This window comes from Vanacampus margaritifer, chromosome 12 (assembly GCF_051991255.1).
Source record: "Vanacampus margaritifer isolate UIUO_Vmar chromosome 12, RoL_Vmar_1.0, whole genome shotgun sequence".
In the NCBI taxonomy this organism is placed as follows: Eukaryota; Metazoa; Chordata; class Actinopteri; order Syngnathiformes; family Syngnathidae; genus Vanacampus; species Vanacampus margaritifer.
The window spans coordinates 7,446,702-7,472,949 of NC_135443.1; the positions used below are offsets into that span (position 1 = coordinate 7,446,702).

Here is a 26,248-nt window from a genome sequence, read left to right on the forward strand (position 1 = left end):
GCATTTACACACACCAATGGACGGATGCTGCCAGGTCCATTGGGAGCAAGTCAGGGTTCAGTGTCTTGCTCAAGGACACTTCGACATGGATCAAACCCACAACCTCATGGGTGGGAGACAACCACTCAAACACTGAGCCATGCCGCCCCAATAAATAAATAAGCACCTACCTTTTCCAGGCCCAGTGCTGTTGGCACCCTGTACACAAAAAATACAAACAGATAATTGAATTTATTACGCCAGTGACAAGCTTACGATAAATTTGCTCAGAAAAAAATATTTCCTCACTTTCTTGGCCTTCTTTTCAAGCTTTTCCATCTTGATTTTCTCCTGGTAAGGAGAAAGACAAATCAAAGTAAAATCTTTAAGGACCAACCGTTTCTGAGTACAGACGCTCCCCTACTTACGAACATTCGAGTTGCGAACAACGGTACATACGAACATTTCTGCGCGTACAGTATGTCGAAAAATGTTCGGAAAGAAATGCTGTAAGTTAGATTTTGTATTGCGCGTAGTGCTTCTTTCCGCCGCTAATACCGACGATTGGCGCTGTGAGAGCTCATTGGAGGCTGAGCAACGTGGCGAGGAGGAGGAGGAAGAAAACGCCGGTCCCCATGAAGCAGGAAATAACTTTTGAAGCCGATTCCAGCGACGACGAATAATCTCTCATGATATAAAATCCTCCTCTTCCTCCTCCTCCATCATCTCCTTAAGCATAGAGTACATCTTCCAAAAGTAAGTTAAACTTCATTTTATTTCTTATTACGTACATGTACATACTGTGTGTGTGTGTCTTTCGCTCTCTCTCTCTAACATACGTAGTACAGTACAGTACTGTACGTATTCTCTCCATTTTATTAAGTTTTTTTCAGTACAAACCAATGCAGGTTACTTGTACAAGCCTTAAACATACTTATATAAACCTTCAATATATTTATATAGGCTTTAAACATAAATTATACAGGGATGTGATTTGACCAAAGTGAAATTATCTGAAAATTTAGCCGGGGGTCTGGGGGCCGCTGGCACTTTCAATGCACTCACATGACAAAGAAATAGACAAAACAACAGCATAAATTTTCAATGTATATTGAACTATCCCATATAAAATGGCAGTTTTAGTCAACTCAAAATCAGTCACATTCAAAAACATTGGACTGCCTTTGCTTTTAAAAACTATCACTGAGAATATCATATCTAACTTATGTGATTACTAAGTTAACACATAAATAATGTTGAAGAGTTCAAATTTCATGAACAAATAATTGTATCATGACAAAATGAAAAGTAACTCATATTAGAGCATACCACAAATGTCTTTGTTATAGCAGAAGATGTTATCTGTCGGAGTCATGTGCATACACAATGAACTACAAAAAAAACAAACAAAAAAAAAACGGAATTTTTTTTTTGGGGGGGAGATAAAAAAAGCGGAATTCCGCGAATTAGCGGAAAAATCACATCCCTGATTATAATACAAAATATAGCACTGAAGCAACTTACGAACAAATTCACCTTACGAACTATCGTCCGGAACCTAACTCGTTCGTAAGGTGGGGAGCGTCTGTACTAATGACTTAAAAAGATTCATTTTCCTAATTTTAGAAATGCCGTATTGACACATACAGTACCTCATTCTGTTGTTGCTCCATTTTGGTCAGCAGAAATTTGGAGTAGATGTTGCTCTTCTGGAGCAAATGTTGCAGTCTTTTGAACCGGATTTCATGACTCTCTCTGTTCAACGACTGCTGAGCCTAGTTGTTCCAAATCATGACACAAACAGTTGATTTGGTAAAGGAGATTATAAATCCCCTCACATAAAAACACAGAGCACAATTAAAGCATGCACCCATAAAGAAGATTGCGTTGACACTGGCACAACAGCCAAGCCACCGAAATACACTGTCATTGACCTTTGACATTGGCAATCTCCTCTCAACTCTAATGCAAAAGTGAAAGGATTTGGCAGAAGACTGCTGGCGGGCCGGCACGGAGAATGTGGGCGGGTTTCGTCTGCAGGGGCGGTACATAAGCGACTATGCCCGTGTCCTCCCGAAGGCCGAATTTGTCGGCTGCATGACGTCACTCCCGGCGTGACTCGACAGCATGCACTACATGAATGGACTTGTCAGTCAATGCGCTACCGACAAACAGCATTGACAACCCATTCGTATGTAAGTCCGTGTGAATTTGGACACAGGTTATGACATACACGAGTGAGGACCCAGTAGTTTTCTTGGGTTGGGAGGGGCTGCTGCTTGGAGAGCAGGAGTGAGGAGGAATACAAAGAGATGAGTGAATGGAGGGAAAAAACACTTTGGCGGTGTTTTGCATTTTTAGATGGGTAAAAAGCAGGCTCAAAAAAGTTCTTTTTTCCATGATATAATTTCACTCGATGGGTGAACGGGCAGTCCAGAGACCCGATACAAACACTAAAAAGGTAATAAAAAAATCTCCCTTTCAAGATAGTGGTGCCATATGTAATCATAGTTATTAGTTGGATTGATTAGCAACAAACCTTGTCCATCATTTCCTTCTCTTTCTTTTCGCCTTCTGCCATCAGATGTTGCTCCACCTCCTCCATTTCTTTAGTGACAATTAGTTCAGAAGCCATATTCTCAGTTTTCACGCTGGCATCTTGGAACAAACCAAACAACAACAAAAATTTTACTCGGATGTGAATGCTAGTGAGTGAGAATCTTATTTTTTTGCTAAACTCATTTACTTTCGGGGGCATTATCAGCTTTCTGATTAGACTCATGTACTTTTTTCATTTCTCACCCTTAGCAGCTCCTGTCTCCATTGCTGTTCCCAGTGGCTCCTCAGACTCATCCGGTTTGGGGCAATGAGGGGAAACACTTCGAGGTTCTTGTTTAACACTGCTCACAGAAAGGTATGGGATGAACGGGTAAGAGAGATAGAGGGGGAGGAAGAGAGAAAACAAATGAAACAGAAGGAGCAAATCGTTTCTACTGGTTTTTGATGAGAAGTTAAGATTGTCGCTGTATTTACAAATACGTTTTTTGACATTACCAATGGGCAATGCATACTCTGTTATATATCTGATATAGCAATTGTGTATAGGGTCTTGGAATGTTTTCTTTTGAAGCTACAATGTTTTTTAAATTAAGTAATGCTTCTTAAATACATCAAAGCACATTAGCAATTCCAGGCGCCATGCATATATATATACTGTATATACACCCAAGTAAGAGTAGTGACTAGATACCATCAGAGACAAGTTAGCCAGAAAATTCAATAATGCTTAGAAAAACAAGTCATGATATTGTTATCGTTCTCTCTTAAATCACACACATTTCGGCTACGGTGTGTTCTCAGAACACCGTTCTAACCTATGATTTAAAGACCTACGAATATTAAAAAACAAAACGAAGACGTTTTCCCCTCTCCCTTACTCGGCTTTAGTGTGTGCTCTGATGTTGTTGCTCACATGGCATCATTGCCACATCACTACCGAGGGCGAAACATTACTTTGGATACCAATGATTGACAGAATATAAGTGGTGTTGCCAAAAGGTTTACCAACAATGAGGTTATTCAATGTTCTAGGCACGGGAAGTACTAAATGTGAATACTTCTACGTCTCTCCGCGTTCATGAGTGAACACGTGGTGTGCATGCAAAAAGTACAACTTCTTAACAAATAGAAGCAACAAGTCCTGCATCTTACCCGCTCATTGTTTCCAAGGAGAGTCACAACGCTTTATCTGTGACAAAGTAACAATTTAAATTTGGAATTCAACGAAATAGAACACGTTTGACAAACACAGAACTAGTTCGTGGTTATCCAGGAATCAATTATGTAGTCACAACTGGCTGTAAATGCAGAAACGCAGATATCCCAGAGGATACGAAGTGCTGTTTAATTGCAAACAAAACGAATATCAAGTTCGATAACGCCGAGTTTCAACGTTGACAATCAAGTAGATAGTTATTAAAAGAAAAAAATGGTCAGAATGACCTAGAGCTATGTTTGAGATTTTCAACATTAAACGGAAACGGCCAAGGTTACCGCATATTGTATGTATTCCATTTCGTAAACTTTTACCTTGAAAGAATTATTTCCGTTACTTAGTGAACATAAATTTGACTAGCTTGATCCAAGTAGTGCAGTAGTGTTGAAAGGGCGGTACTTTTGCTTTTCTTTCGCGCCAAATGAGGACGAACACACTGTTTAATATATAGGGGTTTCTGTAACAACGTAAATACGATTGCTTTTAGCGATTAATGCTAAAGAGGAAATTGGTACAACAATAACATGCATATATATTTTAGAAAAAAATCCATATGATTTAATTTCATGTAACATAATGCATTATAGTTAACTAAGAAAAAAAACACTCGGTATCACACCCCTCGAAATTGGCAAATGGTCCAAACGTAACCAGATCCTTTGAGGATTTGAGAACCGCGAATCAAAAGTCTTATAGAAATCCACGAAAAGAATAAAACTATTATCAGAAATCAGGACATAAATCTGAATAATCAATTAATACTAATACTATTTTGATATTATTTGATATATGTCTGTTTTTCATGAAGACAGTTTGAGTCTCATCAATTATGGACTCTAGAATAGCTTTGATTATTTGAGAAAACACTAATGCAAAATTTTTACAATCATTATGTAGTAAGCAAATTGTACGACGGTTATCAGTTAGAAGAAGATCATTTTTGGTCTTCGGGATTATGGTTATTTGGCCTTGTGTAAAGTTTAGACTTCAAAGAGTAGGTTGAAGAGATTTTCCGGATTCTCGGACATGACGTCACTGCCGTGGGTAATTTCCGATTAATCGGGACAAATACTGCGCATGTGCGAACCTCTATGTGGCGGTTTTATTCAAGATGGAGTTGACGTCTGCGTTGCAGTTTTTGAAGCTTAATGAAGTCTCTCAAGGTAAAATTGCGAATACGGGCCAACTGCCGACTAAATAACGCCTTTTAAAGGAGTAGAATATAGGTCCTCCTATTTTACGGTGTATTCGAAAGCATCAGTTTTCTTACGTTCTTTTTCAAATTTGTTTAAGCATGACCTAGGCACGGCGGGCGTCTATTTACACCATTACACTGATTTAATTTCCAAAGTTATTGGTGAGTTTGAGTCTTGGCTTTAAATGAGTTTTCTTAATGAACATTGAGCAAGTTTATTTAGCTCCTGACGAACATAGATAGCGCGTATTTCGGCTACCGCAAAAATACTTGCATTGTGACGTCTTGCAAGAATGCCACCGGCATACGTTGCTTGGGATGTCACCCTTTTTATTTGTTTTGAACAAACGGCTACTGTTGTGTGTGTGTGAAATTTGTAAACGAAAATAACACGGGAGCCGGCCCCACCCACCCACGTGCACGCGCACGCACATCAGTACAGCGAGCGAGGAGAGACAAAATAAAAGACCGTCGAAGTCGTATGCTTGAGTCAACAGGTAATAACACTGCGGTTGCTGCGCCACCTGGTGGAACAGTAGGCTAACTTGTGCAGTGCTCTCGATTTAACTCAATTATAACAGTGCGTTAATCTTTGTCCAAAAAGTTTACGAACAGGTGTCACTGTTGCTAAAGGTGTACAGTATTTCAAAGTAAACCCAAACTACCAATTTTCACATTCAATATACTGTAGATATGATGGTTTGATAGCAATGAGTAAAAATATTGCAGTATAACGATATTGGATATCCAGCTCTAAAATTACCATTTTGGAACTATTTGGGTAAATAAAAGCAGCATTTTCCCATATTGAACACAATGTATTAAAACTTTTTTTTTTAAATATTTGGTACTGAATAAATATGTACCACATTGAGTTTAAACAAACAATAAATGAATGAATGAATGCAGGGTTTTTTTCCCAGCTCAAAATGAGGCAGAGTTGGTATCATCTTGACTATGATGAGTGACTACCGATAATAGGCATTGGTGCTAATTAATACCAGTCTTATTTTAAGGTATGGGTACTCGCGGCAGTGGCCTATACAATTATCGGCCGCCCTCCTGCAGCCATTTTATGATCTGGGACTGGAAATGAGAAATAAATTCTTGCCATTTTTAACTACAATCATTAAAAAAATCATCCACTAGTACATATTAAATTGTAAACATAGTTCAGCGTTGTTGTAAAAAACTATTATGTTTATATATACTGTGTTTTTATAACTTTAGCGAAATTAGTAATTAATAATGGCTTTTTAAAATAAACTGAAAAAAAACCACATTTCTACACACTGTACGGTAAATATGATGTTCATTGACAATTATCGTAGATAACTACTTTTTTTGCTTCTTGGTAATGGAATCAACTTTGCCTTTCAGCCTGGGTTGATGCCGTGTGGGATGCAGAATTTACAGAGATGATGCCGATGGTAGATGAAATAGAAGAGGAACTAGCCGCCTGTGGAGAGGAAGATTTCAGAAGGCTGTACACGTGTCTACTTGCGCTTTCTGAGGAACAACTACAGTCTTCTAGCAGAGATGACAGTTCACAGGTCTATTTGGTTGCTGCACACATGATCTCATGCATCAGGGAATAAAAAAAAATAAAATATTGATTTAAAAACTTTGCTTTAAGTCTGTTCAATAATGTAAGCAAACCCACCTAATTTCCTTCTTGGTAGACTGATGAGGAATTTTTTTTATGTGATCCAGAACCATCTTAGGTCTCAGACAATAATTTTGAATCAAGATGATCTTTATGCCTGTCTCTTCTACTGCAGAGTATTTGGATACAGCTGAGGGAGAATGGTTTTTCTGTGCAGTCTTTGGTGGCTGTGCTGGCCTTCTTTGTAGTTACAAAAAAAGCCAAAGCGGCTAATGTTCGACAGAGGGAGCAAATTCTCTGTGCTGCTTCCCTCTATTTGTTGCTGCTTGGAATCCCAGGTAAACATTCACTTTGCGCTCTGCACAGACCATGAAAGTAAAGGTGTCGTTATCCAATACAGAAAAGTGTTTTCTTTCCCTTGTATTTAATTTTGCTAACAGTTAAACATGTCATTTTGTCTGTCTTCTAGGAAGCATTGCCAACAAAGTTTTTCATGAGGTTTTATTGGACACTTGCTTGAGTGCAATCACTCACTGTTGGCCTGAGGACTTGGGCAAAAAGCGCAAAAAGGTCACTCTAAAGAGTTCTCAGGCAGAGGGCAAGCGTTCCAAACCACCCCGGAAGGAAACTCAAGAGGTCTGACTCTCAACATCAACAAACCAATATGTTTGATCTGACTAAACATAAGTCTTAATCACCCCAGATTTGAGCTTTTAAGTATTTTTCAGTACGGTGGTTGTTCTAATAAATGTGTTGAATAATGTCAGCCAATTGTGATGCCTGAGTGTACTACATGCAGATGGAAGTGGAGGAGGAGGAGGAAGAGGAGCTCAATTTCTCAAGCCAAGACCTAAACAGGATCAGAGATGCACTCGTTCTTCTGGTTCGAAGTCTTCTCAGACTTCTGCAGACATTCACACTCAAAGGCAAACCACAAAGTGCTTGCTGTTGCACGCAGGTAATAATAAAGATCCCAGCCAACTTTTTTTTGCCGAACTGCACTGCACCCCCCTTTTCATTAACCTTTTTCATTTTCTGTAGATTTTTTGCAAGTTGCTTCACTTTGAACCAGTCATTGGAGAGCTAAACCTTGCCGCTGAACAGTAAGTTTATAATATTTAGTTTTTCCTCCCATTATTTAAACAGGAACCTGATTCTTATGTTGTTTCTATACAGAGATATTGATAAACTGCAGAGCATCCCCGAGATGGCCTTCTACGGCCTGCAGCTGATTTGCTCACCAAAACATGGAGACCAAAAAGAAGTATTTTTCAATCACATATTTATTTGTATTGTAGCAGTAACCTATCTAGGATAATAGAGGCTTGTCAATCACATGTTTAATCTCTTTCTTCATCTGTCCAGTCCCTGAGAATGGTTTTCCACAGTCTTCTCTACGTAATCCTGATGATGAATAAAAGGGACCGAGGCAGGCCAACCTTGCTTGTACCCAGTCATGCAGTAATCGCCACACGTGATCAAGCCATTCAATTTGTCTGGTAAACAATGCTGTTTACGATGATGATGAGTGTCAAAGCAATTACAGAGAATATTGTGTATTTTGAGATTGTACTGTGAATTGGGTAATTAGGTTTTCCATTGTTGATTATACCTATTGTATGTAGTTCTGGCTCTTCACCTTACGAGTTAATTGTGAATCAAAGTCTACCAGAAATCCCCACTCTGCTTCTCAAGATGGACGATGTCATAGGAATGGGAATGCCACCTTTTCAGTGTTCGTTTACAAGATTTTTAGATGCTGGTAGGATCTCTTCTCAACAGGGATGTGATTTTTCCGCTAATTCGCGGAATTCCGCTTTTTTTACACCCCCCCCCCAAAAAAAAAATTCTATTTTTTTTTTTTTTTTTTTTTTTTTAGTAGTTCATTGTGTATGCACATGACTCCGACAGATAACATCTTCTGCTATAACAAAGACATTTGTGGTATGCTCTAATATGAGTTACTTATCATTTGGTCATGATACAATTATTTGTTCATGAAATTTGAACTCTTCAACATTATTTATGCGTTAACTTAGTAATCACATTAGTTAGATATGATGATATTCTCAGTGATAGTTTTTAAAAGCAAAGGCAGTCCAATGTTTTTGAATGTGACTGATTTTGAGTTGACTAAAACTGCCATTTTATATGGGATAGTTCAATATACATTGAAAATTTATGCTGTTGTTTTGTCTATTTCTTTGTCATGTGAGTGCATTGAAAGTACTTAAAAACACGGAAAACCCATGAGCTCCGGGGGGCTATGCCCCCCTTGTCCCCCCACCAGGGCACTGCCCTGGACCTAGCTGGGTGCCAGCGGCCCCCAGACCCCCGGCTAAATTTTCAGATAATTTCACTTTGGTCAAATCACATCCCTGTCTCAAGAGGCTAGTCGCATCGGTCAGACAGCTTTGAGGATTGAACAAACGTTTTTTTGCGCATTGAAAACATTTTATGACTGTAACCACAGAACACATTTTGTCCATACCAGTGGTTATCAAACATTTAACACCATGTACCATCTACTGCTGTCTACATAGCATCATCTTGGACTAACATTAAAATACAATTGCATATAGTAGACCCTTAATGTTGATTAAAATGAAAAAAGAGGTTTCATTCCTAAAAAAGTATATTTAATATTATCGTAAGCCGCTGTAACATTACACCATGGTAAGTATATAACCCTTTATCACAAGAGTCTCAAAGGGCTTCACAGGCCCACAGTTGACAAATATTAACAACATCCCGTGAACTAAACGCCCAGGAGGGCAAGGAATAATGTTGGAAAAAAAAAAAAACTGTGGGAAATGAGAAACCTTGAAAAGGGGCCGCAAAAGGAGGAACGCTCCTTCCAAGGTGCCGAGTGGGCAACAATTAACACAAAACTTGGTTGTATATATTTTATGTTAACTAGAATAGTCTTTTTTTTTTTTTGTTTTTCAACTAGAATAGTCTGAGTTTATAAGGTGAAGTGCTCTTCAGGGAAGTGGGTCCTTTTTAAAACCCGGCCCGGTTTGTCATTGCCATAGTCTGAGGAGGTGGCCCACCGGTCAGTGCAAAGTTTGAACAACACTGCACTTAAATATAGGGGAAAATCCAAATCAATTGTGTTGAATGCAAAAGTTAAATTTAACCCTTTTTTTTTTTTTTAGGAGAGCTCAGTATTGTTCATTCGATTTGACATCGTCATTGCTCTCCTTTTTTTAAAAAACAAATAAATAAATAAAAAATTAATAAAAATGTTTTTTTTTCTTTTTTTTTTTTAAATATACTGTATATACATATACACACACACATATATATATTTTTTATTTTTATTTTTTTTTTGTATGTGGGTGAGCATATGCGCGCATGTATGTATTCATCAGTTCACCTAAAGCCCATTAAAAAAAAATCCCATACTAATAATATAATATAATAATAAATTGCCAAATGCAGAAACATCAATGTAAGTTATCACGATGTAGTGGCTCTCGCTAACAGACAGAATTAAGTAACCAGAATTAGGTTAAAAAATTCTATATACGTAGACCATGTTTCTATAAATTTTGATATTTGGTTTTTATTTGAGGCAGATATTTTTTCCATTAAAATGTGATTTATGAGGAGGTTAGACCATTGGTCGATATTAAGAGTTTGTTTATTTTTCCAGTTAACAAGAATTGTTTTTTTCGCGATAGTAAGGGCTACAAGTGTAGACTGAAATTGTTTATGTGGTAAGTCAGTTGTTGTTAGGTCACCTAGCAAACACAAGTTTGGAGATAAAGGTATCCTACAGTCCAAAATAGCGGAAAGTTTTTCTAAGTTAAATTTAACCTAATTGTCCATTAAGCTGTCAATATTTTGCGTACCGCATGTTGAGTGTCACTGGTCTGTACCATTGTCAGCTTTAGTTTTATTAACAGTATCACAAGAGATTGTTCATTTTCATAGGCGTTGGATTTTTCAGTTGTTTGTAGCTTGTCTGTCTTAATTTATCACTATTGGAACAAAGCATTTTCCATCAGTGTTGTTTCATTCATAGTCTAACTCGGTGATTCTTTGCATTTGGAATTGCAGTTACATTGTAAATGAATTGAAAGACGCGGCGCGCCCGTTTTTACAAGTACTCCTGCAGCACATTTGTGTTCAGGTGAGTAATTCAGCCAAAATCATGCTGGCTAGGACATTTCTGTTGCAGTTTCCTTGTATTACGTGATGTTATGTATTTTTTTATGGTATCTAGATGGTGGAGAAATGTGAGTTTAGAAACCACGGAGCCCAGGCTGTTGGCTTGCTGATATCCGAGATGTCAACTACAGAATATGCACGCTTCATCAAGTGGCTGTATAACTTCTCAAGACAATCAAAGGCAATCCCTTTATTTTCCAATAAAATTATGTTTTGCCTATAATAATGCATCTTTATTAGGTTGATTTGGCGGATTAGCCGTTTGCCATATTGTAAATAATCTAAAATAATCACCAATATTGTCGACTGGTTTGGTAGATGGTGTTCCGCCTGTTCTCTGTGGATGTCGTGATGGTTCTACTGGGACAGCCAGAGAGGATGCCCGAGGAATGTGAAGATCCTGGACTTGCCTGCTACCTTTCACATCGCTTCCTAATCCAGAGCTTGTTGTTTGCTCGACGCAAAGACCACTCGCCCACTGTCCAAAGCCACGTCCTCGCCTGCCTTGCCCAGTGTTTGGAATTGCCTTCACCGAGTGCTGCCTGTGCTGTCCAAGACCTCTTCTCTGCCAGTAATATTTTTTTTTTTCCTGCAAAATTATCATTCTTCTCCATATTAACTGTCCAGTAATACTGAATTAATTAATCTGTGAAGTTTTACTAAAAAGTGTCAGATTATGAATATCTTTTATTCATATAATACTTCAAATAAACCTTAGCTTTTTTTTAATTTTATTTTTTTAATTCAAGATGAAGGAAAGCTTGTATGATGATTTTGTTACTGCATATATACTAAATTTCAATTAACTCGGTTTTTCTAGGTGCAACCCAGACTGTATTGGAAGGGGAAATAACAGAAGGTAAAGTTTTGTCTCTTTGTTTGGAGTGGCAATATCTTATCTGTACAGAGTTGGGCTTTGGAACTGCAGGGTGATTGATTGTTGGGCCTGAAATTACCATTACAGGTGAACTTAATTTGTCCTCTGAATGAATACACATGTTCAACGTTTCAGTATTTTTTTTCACAACTTGCTTTTCTCTTATTAGGAGCCGAATCAGTAATTCTGACAACACTGCTTGCTTGCTTTCAAGTGTGTGCTCTGGTTCTATGTGTGGTGTGCAACATTAACTCTTTGACTGCCAGACGTTTTCAGAAAAGGGATGCCGTGGGTGCCAGCCGATTTTAAGCATTTTGACTGATCTTTCAAGGTCCATAGAAAATTATGTGTTTGGACTATGGAAACACACATACTACCAAATGAAAGATTGGACTCTCATCTTTCATCAGAAAAAAAAAAGTTTGTTTCTACCTTATTCCGTTTTTCAGTAATCAACAATAGAAAATGGTTAGTTTCACCTCGGTTTTGAAACAAACGTCTTTGGCACTCCTCCATAGGATTTTACTAAACGTTATTTAACGTTTTTGGCAGTCAAAGAGTTAATGTAGAGCGTGTTCAACCCACTAGAGAAATTATAAGCATAATACATTTAAATCTATTTGCCATGCAGTCCGTTTATTCGATCATTTTAGGTGGGAATTTTCTGGATCAGTGAAATAACTGGCCTGTAATTGTTTGTGTTTTAGGCAGTCTCCAACAGCCTCGGAAAACCTACCACTCTTTGCCATTCAGGACTGTGGAGGTCGGTAGCACAGATAGCACGGTCTGTGATGGTGAGTCATACAAAATGCTATAAAGTCTTGACATTTTTGCATTTGATGAGGTATTTTTGCCCGTCTTGGCCCATTAACAAAACTTTATATTAACAATGTCTTGAACTCAAAGTGTTCATTCAAATTTTGTGGACATCCGTCATGGAAAGCACTTCTATAGATATATTTGGGCATTACCCAAAGAAAGATGCTTTCAAGTGCGCTTCAGATTGTAGCATGCATGTAAAGAGGGCGACTTTTCATTTCTCAGGGAAAAGTTCTGGAACATGGCCCTGGCTGATCTCTTATACATTTCTGCCACCTGCTGGTCGTTTTTATTTTATTTTTTTAAATAACTACCATTGCCACTACCAAGACACCTCTTCATGTCAGAAGCTGCACTAAAGCCTTGTATGCTCTTGCATAAAAAAACATGAATGCAAACATGTTTTTGGGAGGAAAGGACAAAGTATTTAAAAACGTTTTAACTTCGTTTTTGGGATTGAATGAGTTGAAAAACAAAAATCCAATTCCAAACTCATCAAAATATTATCCACCTCTGTGTCGTCCCACTACGGTCCAGCAACTGAAACGGGAACGGATAATATTAAAATTCATTTTATTTTAGCTTGTTCGTTTTAAAATCTAATTATAATTTACATTATTTTCAAAAGTCACAGGGAGCCACAACAGAAGGATGAAAGAGCTACGCGCATGTGCCTCCGGAGCCATGGGTTCCCGACCCCTGCTCTAGCGCTATATATATTGAAGTAAAATGTATTTATTGTCTTAAGTAGAGTCAAAGGTTTAAAGACTTAAAAAGAAAAAAGTAGGCACGACTGTTTGGCTAGTTAACATGATGCATGGATATTATGTTTAGAACTGATTTTGTTTGATGCATTTTAATGTGGATGTTTATTTTCAATGCAGTAAAAGAAAACATTGCTCTCCTCATACGGCGTGTCCAAGACTCCAAGTCTAATGTTCGCAAATCAGCACTGCAGGTATTATGAACTGGCCACTGATACTTTTCTACACTTCATGTGCAGTGTGAAGATTTACCGTATTTGTGTCGCTCGGTAAATTTCAATTCTCTTTCCCTCCCCCAAGGCCCTTGTAGGTCTTCTGAAACACGGCGTGATCCCCATGAGCTGGGACAACCTTTCTCTGCTCTCGGAGCGCTGTCGAGATCCGGCTGTGTCTGTGTCTAAGAAAGCATTGCACTGTGTGGGAGAGATGCTTAATGTGAGTCTCTAATACAGGGATGTGATTTTTCCGCTAATTCGCGGAATTCCACTTTTTTTTATCTCCCCCCCAAAAAAAAAAATTCCGATTTTTTTATTTTTATTTTATTTTTTATTTTTTATTTTTTTTAGTAGTTCATTGTGTATGCACATGACTCCGACAGATAACATCTTCTGCTATAACAAAGACATTTGTGGTATGCTCTAATATGAGTTACTTTTAATTTGGTCGTGATACAATTATTTGTTCATGAAATTTGAACTCTTCAACATTATTTATGTGTTAACTTAGTAATCACATTAGTTAGATATGATGATATTCTCAGTGATAGTTTTTAAAAGCAAAGGCAGTCCAATGTTTTTGAATGTGACTGATTTTCAGTTGACTAAAACTGCCATTTTATATGGGATAGTTCAATATACATTGAAAATTTATGCTGTTGTTTTGTCTATTTCTTTGTCATGTGAGTTCATTGAAAGTACTTAAAAACACGGAAAACCCATGAGCCCCCCTTGTCCCCCCACCAGGACACTGCCCTGGACCTAGCTGGGTGCCAGCGGCCCCCAGACCCCTGGCTAAATTTTCAGATAATTTCACTTTGGTCAAATCACATCCCTGCTAATAGCAGTTGAGCAACTTTTTTTTTTTTTTAGAAAACGGACAATTCAGTGTGTTTAAAGCATCACAATCATGCTGCATTCTGTCATGTTTATTGTGCCTACAACCAGGCTAAACCAGATTGCGGCCTGGTGCAGAAGGCGTGGCTACAGGGTGTATTAACAGCTATGGTGGATTCTGAGATCTCTGTCAAGGAGAAAGCCCTGGAGGCTCTAGACCACATCTTGTTCAGCAAGGTCAAAGCATACTCCGCCGGCTGCCATCTCGATACCAGTCAGAGGCTGAGCTGGAAGCTGCTAAATCTGCTTTGTGATGAGTGTCAGGACCTTAGGTTTGTCGGTTTGTCTTTTATTCAGAAGCATGGTCATGGACTAACTCAATTGCATTTAACCTTTCTATATGTTGCAATTCCAGTTAAGTTCAAAAGATTCAAAACATTATTTTATGTGCCCTGTAGTTATGTTTATTTGAACAGCGATTACTATTGTTTTGTTGCTGTTTTTAATTTCAAATTCAACTTTTGTCTTTTGTTCTCCAGCCAATATTTCAGTCAGGCCATCACCATCTGGACTAAACAAAACAAGTTTACTGCAACATTCATAACGAATCTGTTTTCACACACGGAGGCTGATCACAGTGCTGGAGCCTGGCTGCTGCTTTGCAAGGTAGTTGCTGCATCACCCAAAATTCCTTATGAGAAACTAATGGATGCCTGGGACAACATGGTCAGGTAGGGTGGGCTACATTTACAGTATTTACAAAGTTTTGAATTTTACCCTGTGTTTTTGTGATTGCTCAGAATCCAGTCTTTTTTTTTTTTTCTTAGTTCGAAAGATGTGAGCGTGACAACCTGCTGTCACATCATGTGCGTGATTGGAGAGATTTCGGCTCACTTGAATGAAGACACAAAGGCTAGGATAGTTGGTGAGTAATCTTTACAGTGATGGTATAAGAACATTTATTTTAATCTGTCTGTCTTAATTGTTTTATTTGTCTGCAGATGATCTTATGCGTTGGTTGAAGTCCTTTACTATGCCACTCGAGGTTATCAGTGCTGCTATAGATACTCTGCATCGAATTGGCAGCAATGAAGATGTCAAACAGACACAGGTTGGAGAACACGCTTTCTAATTTCAAAACTTCTGATGAAATAAGTACAGCTAGTCCTCAACTTAACTCATTCACTGCCAGCCATTTTAGAAAAATTCTAAATTTTCTATACCCACACAATATTATGTTCAATAATTATATATAAACCGAATCTGCCAAATAAAATAATGGACTCTCCTTTCTGCCTTGTCCCGTGCTTTTATAACTTAATAATTTCACAAAATGTAGCTGTTACCCCCATGGACTCTCAAACTGTATTTATTTCTTATAAAATGGAGCAATGATGTCATCTACTGGTGGTTGTGCATCAGTAAAGTTGTTTCCAAGTTTGACGTTTACAGTGGACCATAATCAGATTTTCCCCCTTCTAGCCCCGTTGAAAAAAAAAATAATTAACAAGTATACTTGTCAAAGAGAGCGAATTTAGGAACACAATGGGCTCAGAGTGAATGTTTGTATAAGTGGAATTGTTTTTAAAGACACAATTTTTTTTTAATTAAATTGTAAGAAATAAAAATAATATATATTAAATGTAAAATATAAATTATGGAATTAAATGAATTAATTAATGGAAAAAAATGGAAAAAATAATTATCAGATAATCGATTATGGAAAAATGATCTTTAGTGAGCAGCACTAAAATTGGAAAAAAAAAAAAAAAACTGACTGGAGCTATCCTAGAAATAAGTCTGTTTAGTATTTATCCATTTCAATTACTTCTGTTCCGTTTGAATTATTTCTGTATCCTCCCCACCCCCTCTCCAGGTTTTTCTGAATCATCACTGTGGTGAGCTGGTGTCACTGTGTGAGATTTATCTAGCTGGTATCATCCTGAAAGAAAATGGAACCCAGAATATCAATGAGGAGCTAATGGTGAGAACTACCTTCATTACTTTATTTTGTAGGTTAAACAACAACATCATCATTTCCGAGCAATTGTCAATGCATTAACACAGGGGTGTATACCAAGAGCTTTATGCATGTGGTGGTATGAAGCTGTGCTTGTAAACCGTAAATGTGTCTTCCAGGTGAAACACCTTCACACTTGTGGTGCTGCATCACTCAACTGTCCTGCTAGAGTGTCCAAAACAATGCTCTTGCTTGTGGAAGCTATCCTTACCATACATTCAGACAAATTCCTAGGTACGGTATCACATGCATTATGTTTAATTGAATGTGTAAAGCACAAACATTCAATTAGTATTTTTTTTTTGTTTGTTTTTGTACGGTTATTTCAGTATAGTTTTCAATCTTTTACTGTCTCCGTTTCGACCTCCGCTCTGTCTTATGTGAAATTAAAAATTTGAAAAGCATTGCAAAGGCAATAAATGAATGCTGATATTTTCCCTCCCCCTTTTCTCTCCTAAATCACAATGCAAATGGACTAATATTCTTTAGATTTAATTGCTCTCGACCTTTTCAAACTTAGTAATTTGTAATGGAATACCAGCTAACTCATGGTTGAAGAATACTGTATTTAAGTTCTCTCCTTAAGATCAAACATCATCTCTACATTTTAATTTTAACCAGTAAACTCTTATAAATGACCATCATTAAACGGTAATATGATTGACAGGTGGTCTGTTTACAATTAACAGATTGTCAAGATGAGCTCCCTGCTTCACTTCCTTTCTCGCAGTTCAAAATAAACCCGCTACCAACCAAAGTCAGAGCGCAAGGTGTCATAACTTTGGGTAAGCAAACTTTTTTTTGTCTCTTTCATTATTTGTAAATGGTGTGAGAAACTGTGCATCTTTTTTTTTTCAATGTTTTCTAATTGGATTAGGTAAGATGTGTCTACATAATGAGGATTTGGTCCAGAAGTACCTTCCAGTGTTTGCCGGGGAGCTAGAGTGTGGAACAGAAGTCGCTGTACGCAGCAATGTTGTGGTGACTATGTGTGATCTATGCGTTCGACACACAAATATAGTGGTTCACTATATCCCCAACATTTCTGCCTGTCTACGAGACAGTGAAACAATCATCAGGATGCAAACACTCATCATGCTGACCAACCTCCTACAGGTAAGAAGAGACTGAGGTTTTACAAAAATGTCATTTTAAGGTTGAGAAATATTTAACTCTTTGACTGCCAGACGTTTTCAGAAAAGGGATGCCGTGGGTGCCAGCCGATTTTAAGCATTTTGACTGATCTTTCAAGGTCCATAGAAAATTATGTGTTTGGACTATGGAAACACACATACTACCAAAAAAAGATTGGACTCTCATCTTTCATCAGAAAAAAAAAGTTTGTTTCTACCTTATTCCGTTTTTCAGTAATCCACAATAGAAAATGGTTAGTTTCACCTCTGTTTTGGAACAAACGTCTTTTAACGTCTTTGGCACTCCTCCATAGGATTTTACTAAACGTTATTTAACGTTTTTGGCAGTCAAAGAGTTAATTAGGTGATGTGAGAAAATTTGTTCTTTCGTTAAAAAGGAAATTACCCCCCGTGGCTGGTTATCGAGAGTGCGTGTATGTATGTATTTACAAGTAACAAGGCAGGGCAATTGCTTTTTCAAATTGGGTCAGATGGGTTTGGACTTTTTTTGTCCCTTGAAGAGGGATACTTGACTGTCAGGTTCAGTCAACCTAAAACATTTAATAAACAAGAGACAAGGAAGGAAGACAACAGACTTGGATTATTTTTTACTCGCGAGGAGAACTGACAGAGATGTGCTCAGTTTCAATCTCCCAACCGCTCTCAGGCACACTCTCCCGAGCCCTCTCTTTTTATTTCTTCTACAGGGCGTTCCAACAACAAAATGTTTCAGTCCTTATCTTGTGATGAGCGCACAGTTCCTGTTCTGCAGCTTGCAAGAACATGAGTCATGCTTTGCAACACTATAAGAGTAAATATGGGATAACTTATGTACATTTATTCTAACATTGACTCACCGAGACATTTTCAGCAGTAAAAAGTTAACATTTTGACCAGAATTAATTTGATGAAGTCATTATTTTTTCATGTAGAGTTCAAACTTTTAAAAGCAATTTTTTCCACTTGCTGTTGACTGAAAATGACATCACCTGTGCTGAGGAAGTAGGTAACGACCAATCATGGCTCACTTTGCTGACCAAACCCAGAAAACAGGTGAGCCATGATTGGTCGTTACCTACTTCCTCAGCACAGGTGATGTCATCTTCAGTCGACAGCAAGTGGAAAATTTTCTTTTTAACCCCTGGGCGTTATTTGACCATTTTTGGGCTTTTTGTTGGTTCTGACCAAGCCATTTCAAAATAAAATAACGCCCAGGGGTTTTAAAGGTATTAATTGTATTTTTTATTTTTTTTTTAATCAAATTCATTCTGGACAAAATAATAACTTTTTTTTTTTTTACTGCTGAGTGACTCGAGTCAATTATCCCTTTAATTAATTAGAATTTAGAAACCTTTTTTTTTTCCTCTGCCGATGCGACATCCTGTGAGTTAGACTGTAAATTGCTATTCATCACTGTCCATACTATTGCCAAGCCAATTGGGTTTATGATATTTTTTAGGAGGAGTTTGTGAAATGGAAGGGTTCTCTCTTTTTCCGCTTCATGGTGGCGCTAGTTGATCCCGTCCCAGACATCGCCAGGTAAATCACATTTTACATCCTTTACATAGCACAAAAAAGGTTGGAGATTGCATAATCCCAGTAAGACAATCAATCAATTTGGCCATTTAAGAAGAATACAAATAATTTCATGCAACTGCAATTATGAATGGGACATCCTTGAAAATAAATCTTTTTTTTAAGGACAAAGTTTGTACTTTTCTCTATTGATTTTGTACGTGCTTTGAGTCCATGGCGATGTCGCATATGAACTAATAAATTGAACCTTCCTAGAGTCTGATGACGTCAATGTGAGAATGACATGAGCCAAGTGTTATTTTCTCATGAAAGTGCCTTCTGTCCATTATACAATTTAAAAAATGTGTGGGTGAAAAATACGGTTATTTTAACACTCAAACTTAAATCATGCCCCTTTTAATGTTCATTGAGTGAGTAAATGAGCTGGGATTTAACAACAATAGTGAAAGTTAAGAACATACTTGGTTCAAAACCTAAAAAATTAGAATAACCACATTCATTTTTTTTTTCTGTCCGTTACAGTCTGTGTGAATACTGCCTGCTCCACTTACTGCTGAAAAAAATCCCAGAAATGTTTAGTCAGCATTTCATTGAGTGTATCTACCACTTCAATTCATACAATGGACACAATTCCTACAACAAGTTTCCTCAAACTGAAAGGTAGGAATTGGTTTGGACCCAACTAACCGAGAGAAGTATCTGCTACGTAATGTCTACCCCCCCCTCGCCCTAAACCATTATGCTACAGTGTTTGTTTTTTCCTTTCCCAAATATTTTCAGTGAAAAAGTCCGGTTCTCCCTAAAAGGGCCTCAGCACCGTGAGAAACGTTTTCGTATCTACCGTTTTCTGCTGCAAAACTTCACTGATGCTCAGCGCTTCAACATCACCAACAAGATTAGCCAAAGTGTACTGGGTGAGCGATTTAATGCAAAGAAATTTGTAGTGTAATACAAAAAAAAAAACACACACATGCAAATAAATGATTCTTAAGGAAAATGATTCGAATGACTGATTAGATGGATCAATGAAAAATTAATTTATAGAAGTTTATAGCCACTGTACTTGTCATTCAGTCTTGCAAATTGGAATGGTGACATGGTGTGGTGCAACAAAATCCTAACTTGTTTTCTCACATCTTATTCGGCCTTTTTACAATCCAGCCTGCTTTGCAAATGAAGAGCTGCCTCTGGATGCAGATGGTGCAGGCATCTTGTCAGACACCTTCAACATACTGACTCTGAAAGAGATGAAGCTACAGGCTGTATCTCACCCGCCTGGCGGTGCTGCAGCGGAGGAAAGAGAAGAGGCAGACATGGCCACTATGGCAAAAGCAGTTCTTCAGGCAGCGCAAAATAAGGTGGTTTCTCAGGTGAGTTGGTGAAGCTAATATTGGACATGTTTGAGTGTAGGTCTTTCTTCCTCCCAAGTACCAGTAAATACTATTAGGTTCAGTTTGAGCTAGTTGTGGGAATGCCGAAAAGCATTTTTGCCGTTGACTGTGACATGACAAAATATACAGGGATGTGATTTTTCCGCTAATTCGCGGAATTCCGCTTTTTTTTATCTCCCCCCCCCAAAAAAAAAAATCTGTTTTTTTTTTTGTTTTTTTTTTAGTAGTTCATTGTGTATGCACATGACTCCGACAGATAACATCTTCTGCTATAACAAAGACATTTGTGGTATGCTCTAATATGAGTTACTTTTCATTTGGTCATGATACAATTATTTGTTCATGAAATTTGAACTCTTCAACATTATTTGTGTGTTAACTTAGTAATCACATTAGTTAGATATGATGATATTCTCAGTGATAGTTTTTAAAAGCAAAGGCAGTCCAATGTTTTTGAATGTGACTGATTTTGAGTTGACTAAAACTGCCATTTTATATGGGATAGTTCAATATACATTGAAAATTTATGCTGTTGTTTTGTCTATTTCTTTGTCATGTGAGTGCATTGAAAGTGCCAGCGGCCCCCCGACCCCCGGCTAAATTTTCAGATAATTTCACTTTGGTCAAATCACATCCCTGAATATAGCCAATCTAAGAAGCGCTCTGAAATGAGCCAGTAAATCAAACGACTGAATAAACGAACCCCAATTTATTGACAACAGCATTTGAGCCACCTACCCAATATCATTTTTTTTGGTATAATATTGCAGAGTCAGACATTAACCCCGGGATTACACCGCTCCTTCTTGACTGCGTGCTTTGGACATGTCAACCTTATACTGCTCCTGTACATTCGGCAATGATTGGCGCATACACCCGGAAGTGCCTGGTCTTCTTTTTTTAAAAATTTTTTTTTATTTATAATTTCAAATCCAAACAATTAAGGCACACATTGTTATACAATATACATTTCACAGTTGAAACCGCATCAAGAAAGGGAAAGAGGGAAAAAAAGTGAGGAATTTATTCCAAAAGAACATACAAGTCCATTAAAGAAAATAGTCTCTGGGTATTTTTGTTTGTCATAAAATACAAGGATTTTTTTTTTTTTTGTATGATGACAGCAAGTCCATTGTGGCTCAATGGGAAGGCTACTACAGCGGACCTTTGACCAGTAAATAGGAGGCAAGGGTTCGAATCCCACCTTCATCAAATTGCATTTCAAGTATTCTTCGTACAAGTCTTACTTTGTAACTTTCACATAATTTATCTTTCAATTTCTTTCATAAGCATTCAGCTTTCAGTATTCCCACGCAATTTCTGCAGAAATTGCACTTAGTCTAGTTTCAACTTGTTTTTTGGGTCTCCAGGTCAGGAAAAAGGCCTTCATAGAGAACACAGTTCCTCTAATCATCAGTCTTAAGCACTTACTGGAGCATAAACGGTCGCCTGTCCTCAAAGATCTCACAGCCTACCTACAGGTTAGTATGTCAAACTGCCCGGTTTTCCCATCAATTAAGAGGGGATATTGTTGCGCAATCTCAGAATGTACTGAAAAAGTGGGAAGCTACATAGGTTGATTTCAAAGAAGGCAATATTGGTACTGGATGTGTGACACGGGGATATTATTTGTGTTAGGTAACAATGCAGGACTACCGTCATGAAGTAAAGGAGTTATTCGCCGGAGATGAGCAACTCGGAGCAGAAGTAGAGTTCGCCCTGAAGGAAGCCGAGAAGGAGCGTGAGATGGAGATGCGGCTGGACAACTGCAATCTGAGTGAAAACCCCAAAATGCTTACTCCTCAGGTAGGAATGTAACATTTGAAGAGTGAATGTTAACTCTTTGACTGCCAGACGTTTTCAGAAAAGGGATGCCGTGGGTGCCAGCCGATTTTAAGCATTTTGACTGATCTTTCAAGGTCCATAGAAAATTATGTGTTTGGACTATGGAAACACACATACTACCAAATGAAAGATTGGACTCTCATCTTTCATCAGAAAAAAAAGTTTGTTTCTACCTTATTCCGTTTTTCAGTAATCAACGATAGAAAATGGTTAGTTTCACCTCTGTTTTGAAACAAACGTCTTTTAACGTCTTTGGCACTCCTCCATAGGATTTTACTAAACGTTATTTAACGTTTTTGGCAGTCAAAGAGTTAAGAGACACAATACTTCATTTATTGGATTACATAATTTAAGAGGCAATGGACAATAATTAATTACTCAGTTTAATTTAACACCCATATGAGCTTTTCTCATCTGAGGGAACAATATTTTGTTTTCATTAAAAATGTCTTGTTATACTATATAGATTTAAACATGGAAGTAACGTAACATGACATAACAGTATTTTTTTTAAAGCTATTATCAGGGTTCTGTTCAAGCAATGCACCAACCAAAAAAAAGACGACTTCCAACTTTCTTTCATTGGTCCTTCAGCTCACGAATGTCGTTATTCTGATATCTTCTGGCAGGCTTCGGTCACTCGCTCTCCTGTTATGTCAAGGCGTCTGCATCCTTTCAACTTTTCCACGCCACAGCCGCTGCATCCAAATCGACTTCTTGCAAGACGTGCACACAGTGAGAGGTACGTTTTCATAATTTATTCGGACATTTTTTACATTTCAAGTCTACACAATCTGTTATGGTGTATATGTCAACCTTTTTTGTTGGAGAGAAAAATAAGTTCAAATATTATTTTTTTTTTACAAAAGATGCTTCTCAGACCATTTAGGTGAAGGGGACTTGTTGCCTACCTCACATTTTGGACTGGATTTGATCGGAGATTCTTCAAATTGTGCAGCGTGAATCTGAATGTATTCATCTGCATGGCTGTAAAAATGAAATCTCTGTTGTTGTTGTTGTTGCAGGCATACACATGTTTTGGCCAGAACCAGGTCAGAACAACAGTTGAAGTCCACTCTGGAAAGAACAGGTGCATCAGTTGAAGTTTAATCTACAGCACATGCGGTTCCTTTATTGTAACAATGTAGTGTCAGTCTTCAGAGGTTTGTTGAGTTGTTTTCCATAGTCAAGCAGGTGACCATAACTTTCCATAACCTTTGTCGACACTATTTGTATTCTAGGGCTTTAAAAAAAAAAAAAAAAAATTTTTTAATCATCTTCAGATAATTTAAAAAAAAAAACATTTTTTTTTAATCATCTTCAGATGGTTAAAAAAAAATAACTTTTTTTTTTTTTAAATCATCTTCAGATGGTTAAAAAAAAGAACTTTTTTTTTTTTAATCATCTTCAGATGGTTAAAAAAAATAACTTTTTTTTTTAATCATCTTCAGATGGTTAAAAAAAATAACTTTTTTTTTTTAATCATCTTCAGATGGTTAAAAAAAAAACTTTTTTTTTTTTTTTAATCATCTTCAGATGGTTAAAAAAAATAACTTTTTTTTTTTAATCATCTTCAGATGGTTAAAAAAAAACAACTTTTTTTTTTTTGTTCTAATCATCTTCAGATGGTCGCTGCCGCAGTCTCACGTTTTGTCTTGGTGCATTATGTGCTTATCACAGCGATCCTTCTGAATAGCGACGGGGCAGTTACTATATCTCTCATTTGAGATGCATCACTTGGCACCAAGACATGGATTTTGGCAACATCTTCTGGCACATTTGGGTGTTTCAGAAAGCACAAAAAGTGAACATGCAGGTTTAAAAAAAATCAAATCAAAAATTGTTGTTTCACCTTTGAGCATAAATTGTTCAGAACATAAAATTCTGAACACCTTGCTTACCAAAAATGTGCTATGTACTTAATTTCACACTACAAAGACAAGCAATTAAGTTTTTTTAAATTTATTTATTTATTTATTATATTCCCCCTTAAAGTCTATATCTCGCTGAGCTGCGCATGTAGCGAGTGTTGTTTTTTCGGCAGGCTTCCTTCAGTGTTACAAAATGTTGCAAAGCTTCTTGCCAATTGCCACACACCCTCTTTATAATCTCAAAAACATTTCCTTGTTGCAATCAATTTTTTTTTTTTAGCAAATTTCTCTGCGACAAGAAAAGAGGGTTTGAGATGGTGTGCCAAGTGGCTTTGCGACGTTTTGGAACATTGAACGAGGCCGGCCGAAAAAGCAACGATTGCTCAGTCAGATACGGATTTAAGTCATCTGGATTACAATCAATATTCTTCCGAACAATTTATAAACAAGCACCATTTCCTTTGCACGTATGTTTGTGTTGTCTTTTAGCAATGACGGGACGTGTTGTGAATAACAGAGCAATCAGCACACCGAAAGGTACGATGCCACAATGTTTACACATGTTGCAGTATCGCACACCATTTTAACTCAATCTCTCCGCCTCGCCCCAACTTTTCCAGATGTTGGCGTCAATCTAACGTTTGAGGAAGCAGTCAGTGCTATCTACAGCGACAAAGCAACAAGTATGAAATTTCCCATATACTCAGTTTTATGAAATGTTATGAATTATGAAAAGGCACGTCAAGAAATTTTCCTTTGATCATAAGTCAGTTTGAACTCACCTACACTGTGTATTTAGAAAATGAAGTTATTAAAGGTCTCATATTATTCAACTTTTTCACATACTATGACTCATAAATTCAAGTTGTCTACGGTATCTTTATGCTTTTAAAGTTCTTGTCAATTTGGGTCCCTTTTGTTGAGATTCTAGCATGAGTTTTGTTTATTAGTGTTTGAGGGCTGTTGCTCTCTTTCTTTCTGTCTCCCTTTCGCCCCCAAAACTGAACCTAAACGGCAAATTGTTTCACCCCTAATTAAAGTTTGACAGTGCTTTGGTTTGCGTGATCTTAAAATGTTGTCTTTGTGTTCTGACAGGTTCGCGCCAGGAGTCTAGCGTTCTTCATGTGCGGTCAGATGAAAATCCGTGAGTTGTGCCATGTAAAAAAAAAAAAAAAAAAAAAAAGTTTAAATTTTACTGCCCATGTTTCTGCCAACACTGCTGAGTTGAAAACACTTTATAAGTAGATGCTATTAAGGTAAGTCGAGAGTTTTATTTTTAGTACATTTCATATACAAGGAAAGACAACATCAACAAACACGACAGTTAATAACATAAGAAAGCAAAACTATTAAAATAACTCACATTGCAGCTGCAGTCTGTAATTAATTGCCTAAATAAATAATTAATGGCTCTTAACAGCTGTGTAGGTAGCACACGATGCTACAGTAGCCGTTCAACCAGTGTGGCTTTCTTCCTCGGCTGTCTTAACGAAGTATGTCATTGTGTGGGTGCGCCATCCAGTGTTCAGACCGAGACACCGCAGCTTGTGTGGAAATTGGTTAAATAGCAGATACTGTACTCCTAAATGTTATTTGAAGCATTGCGGTATTGAATATAATTATTTATTTTTTAAATCATTTTTATAATATTTTCTTTCATTTTATTTACATATTAAGTTTAAAAAAAATCATGTCATTGTGTTTCCATATAGACTGGACTAGATTTATTAATAATAAATTACTCTATCTTTTAATGAATGAATAACATTTATTCTAACTGTTGGTTTGTTCGGTGAATGTTGAGGCTTAAGGCGTTAAGTTTGAATTTTAAAGTGATATCTTATTCCACGTTCCGCCTTTCCCGTTACAGACCTTCTGGATCCAGGCAGTGGAACGTACAGTCTCCTCTCCGTCAGAAAAAGAGAACCAGTGTTTAATTCACATTTACATATTATCCTCATCACATTCTTTTGATGGTTTTGTATTTTAACTTTGCTATTGAAAGGGGCCTTTTTCATGTCTTCGGAATGTTATTCAATTGAGGGTCCGTTCGCACCCTCTTTTTTTCCCCCCTACTATTCTAAAAAGGACATCTAATGTAATGTATTCGTATCAGTCTTTGATCTGTTTTTGAAGGATTAAAGAAATGTAGAAAGAAGTAATGCTGTTTAATGCAAATAGTAAAGATTGGAATTGGTTTTCCCTTTGA

The 26,248-nt window shown here is 37.3% G+C and overlaps 2 protein-coding genes and 1 long non-coding RNA gene across 4 annotated transcripts; 1 reads left to right on the top strand and 2 right to left on the bottom strand.

Moving 5' to 3' along the window:
* Positions 1 to 49: 49 nt before the first annotated feature.
* Positions 50 to 4,017, bottom strand: LOC144061405 (lymphoid-specific helicase-like). 2 transcript variants are annotated; one of them, XM_077581834.1, is made up of 6 exons: positions 3,691 to 4,017; positions 2,782 to 2,879; positions 2,519 to 2,637; positions 1,632 to 1,754; positions 289 to 330; positions 50 to 198 (listed from the first exon to the last, which is right to left on the bottom strand). In XM_077581834.1, exons 1-6 carry the CDS (start codon positions 3,696 to 3,698, stop codon positions 91 to 93), a joined length of 498 nt encoding a protein of 165 aa, XP_077437960.1. In that variant the 5' UTR covers positions 3,699 to 4,017; the 3' UTR covers positions 50 to 90. The 2 variants fall into 2 exon arrangements, with proteins under 2 accessions (XP_077437960.1, XP_077437961.1); XM_077581835.1 differs by lacking the exon at positions 3,691 to 4,017 and adding an exon at positions 3,354 to 3,399.
* A 477-nt stretch (positions 4,018 to 4,494) lies between these two features.
* Positions 4,495 to 26,248, top strand: ncapd3 (non-SMC condensin II complex, subunit D3). The gene is made up of 35 exons (XM_077581832.1): positions 4,495 to 4,917; positions 6,330 to 6,502; positions 6,731 to 6,893; positions 7,025 to 7,191; positions 7,355 to 7,513; positions 7,597 to 7,658; positions 7,732 to 7,819; positions 7,921 to 8,054; positions 10,621 to 10,693; positions 10,787 to 10,912; positions 11,050 to 11,302; positions 11,552 to 11,590; positions 12,316 to 12,402; positions 13,312 to 13,385; positions 13,492 to 13,626; positions 14,355 to 14,575; positions 14,783 to 14,974; positions 15,071 to 15,168; positions 15,245 to 15,354; positions 16,120 to 16,227; positions 16,383 to 16,497; positions 16,953 to 17,048; positions 17,141 to 17,379; positions 18,856 to 18,935; positions 19,455 to 19,592; positions 19,713 to 19,846; positions 20,094 to 20,302; positions 21,694 to 21,804; positions 21,962 to 22,129; positions 22,798 to 22,910; positions 23,194 to 23,258; positions 24,529 to 24,576; positions 24,660 to 24,722; positions 25,135 to 25,183; positions 25,910 to 26,248. Exons 1-35 carry the CDS (start codon positions 4,866 to 4,868, stop codon positions 25,974 to 25,976), a joined length of 4,209 nt encoding a protein of 1,402 aa, XP_077437958.1. The 5' UTR covers positions 4,495 to 4,865; the 3' UTR covers positions 25,977 to 26,248.
* LOC144061406 (uncharacterized) lies at positions 21,293 to 25,538 on the bottom strand. Its single transcript, XR_013296178.1, has 3 exons — positions 25,403 to 25,538; positions 23,080 to 23,245; positions 21,293 to 22,884 (listed from the first exon to the last, which is right to left on the bottom strand). It is a non-coding gene; the product is annotated as an uncharacterized LOC144061406 (long non-coding RNA).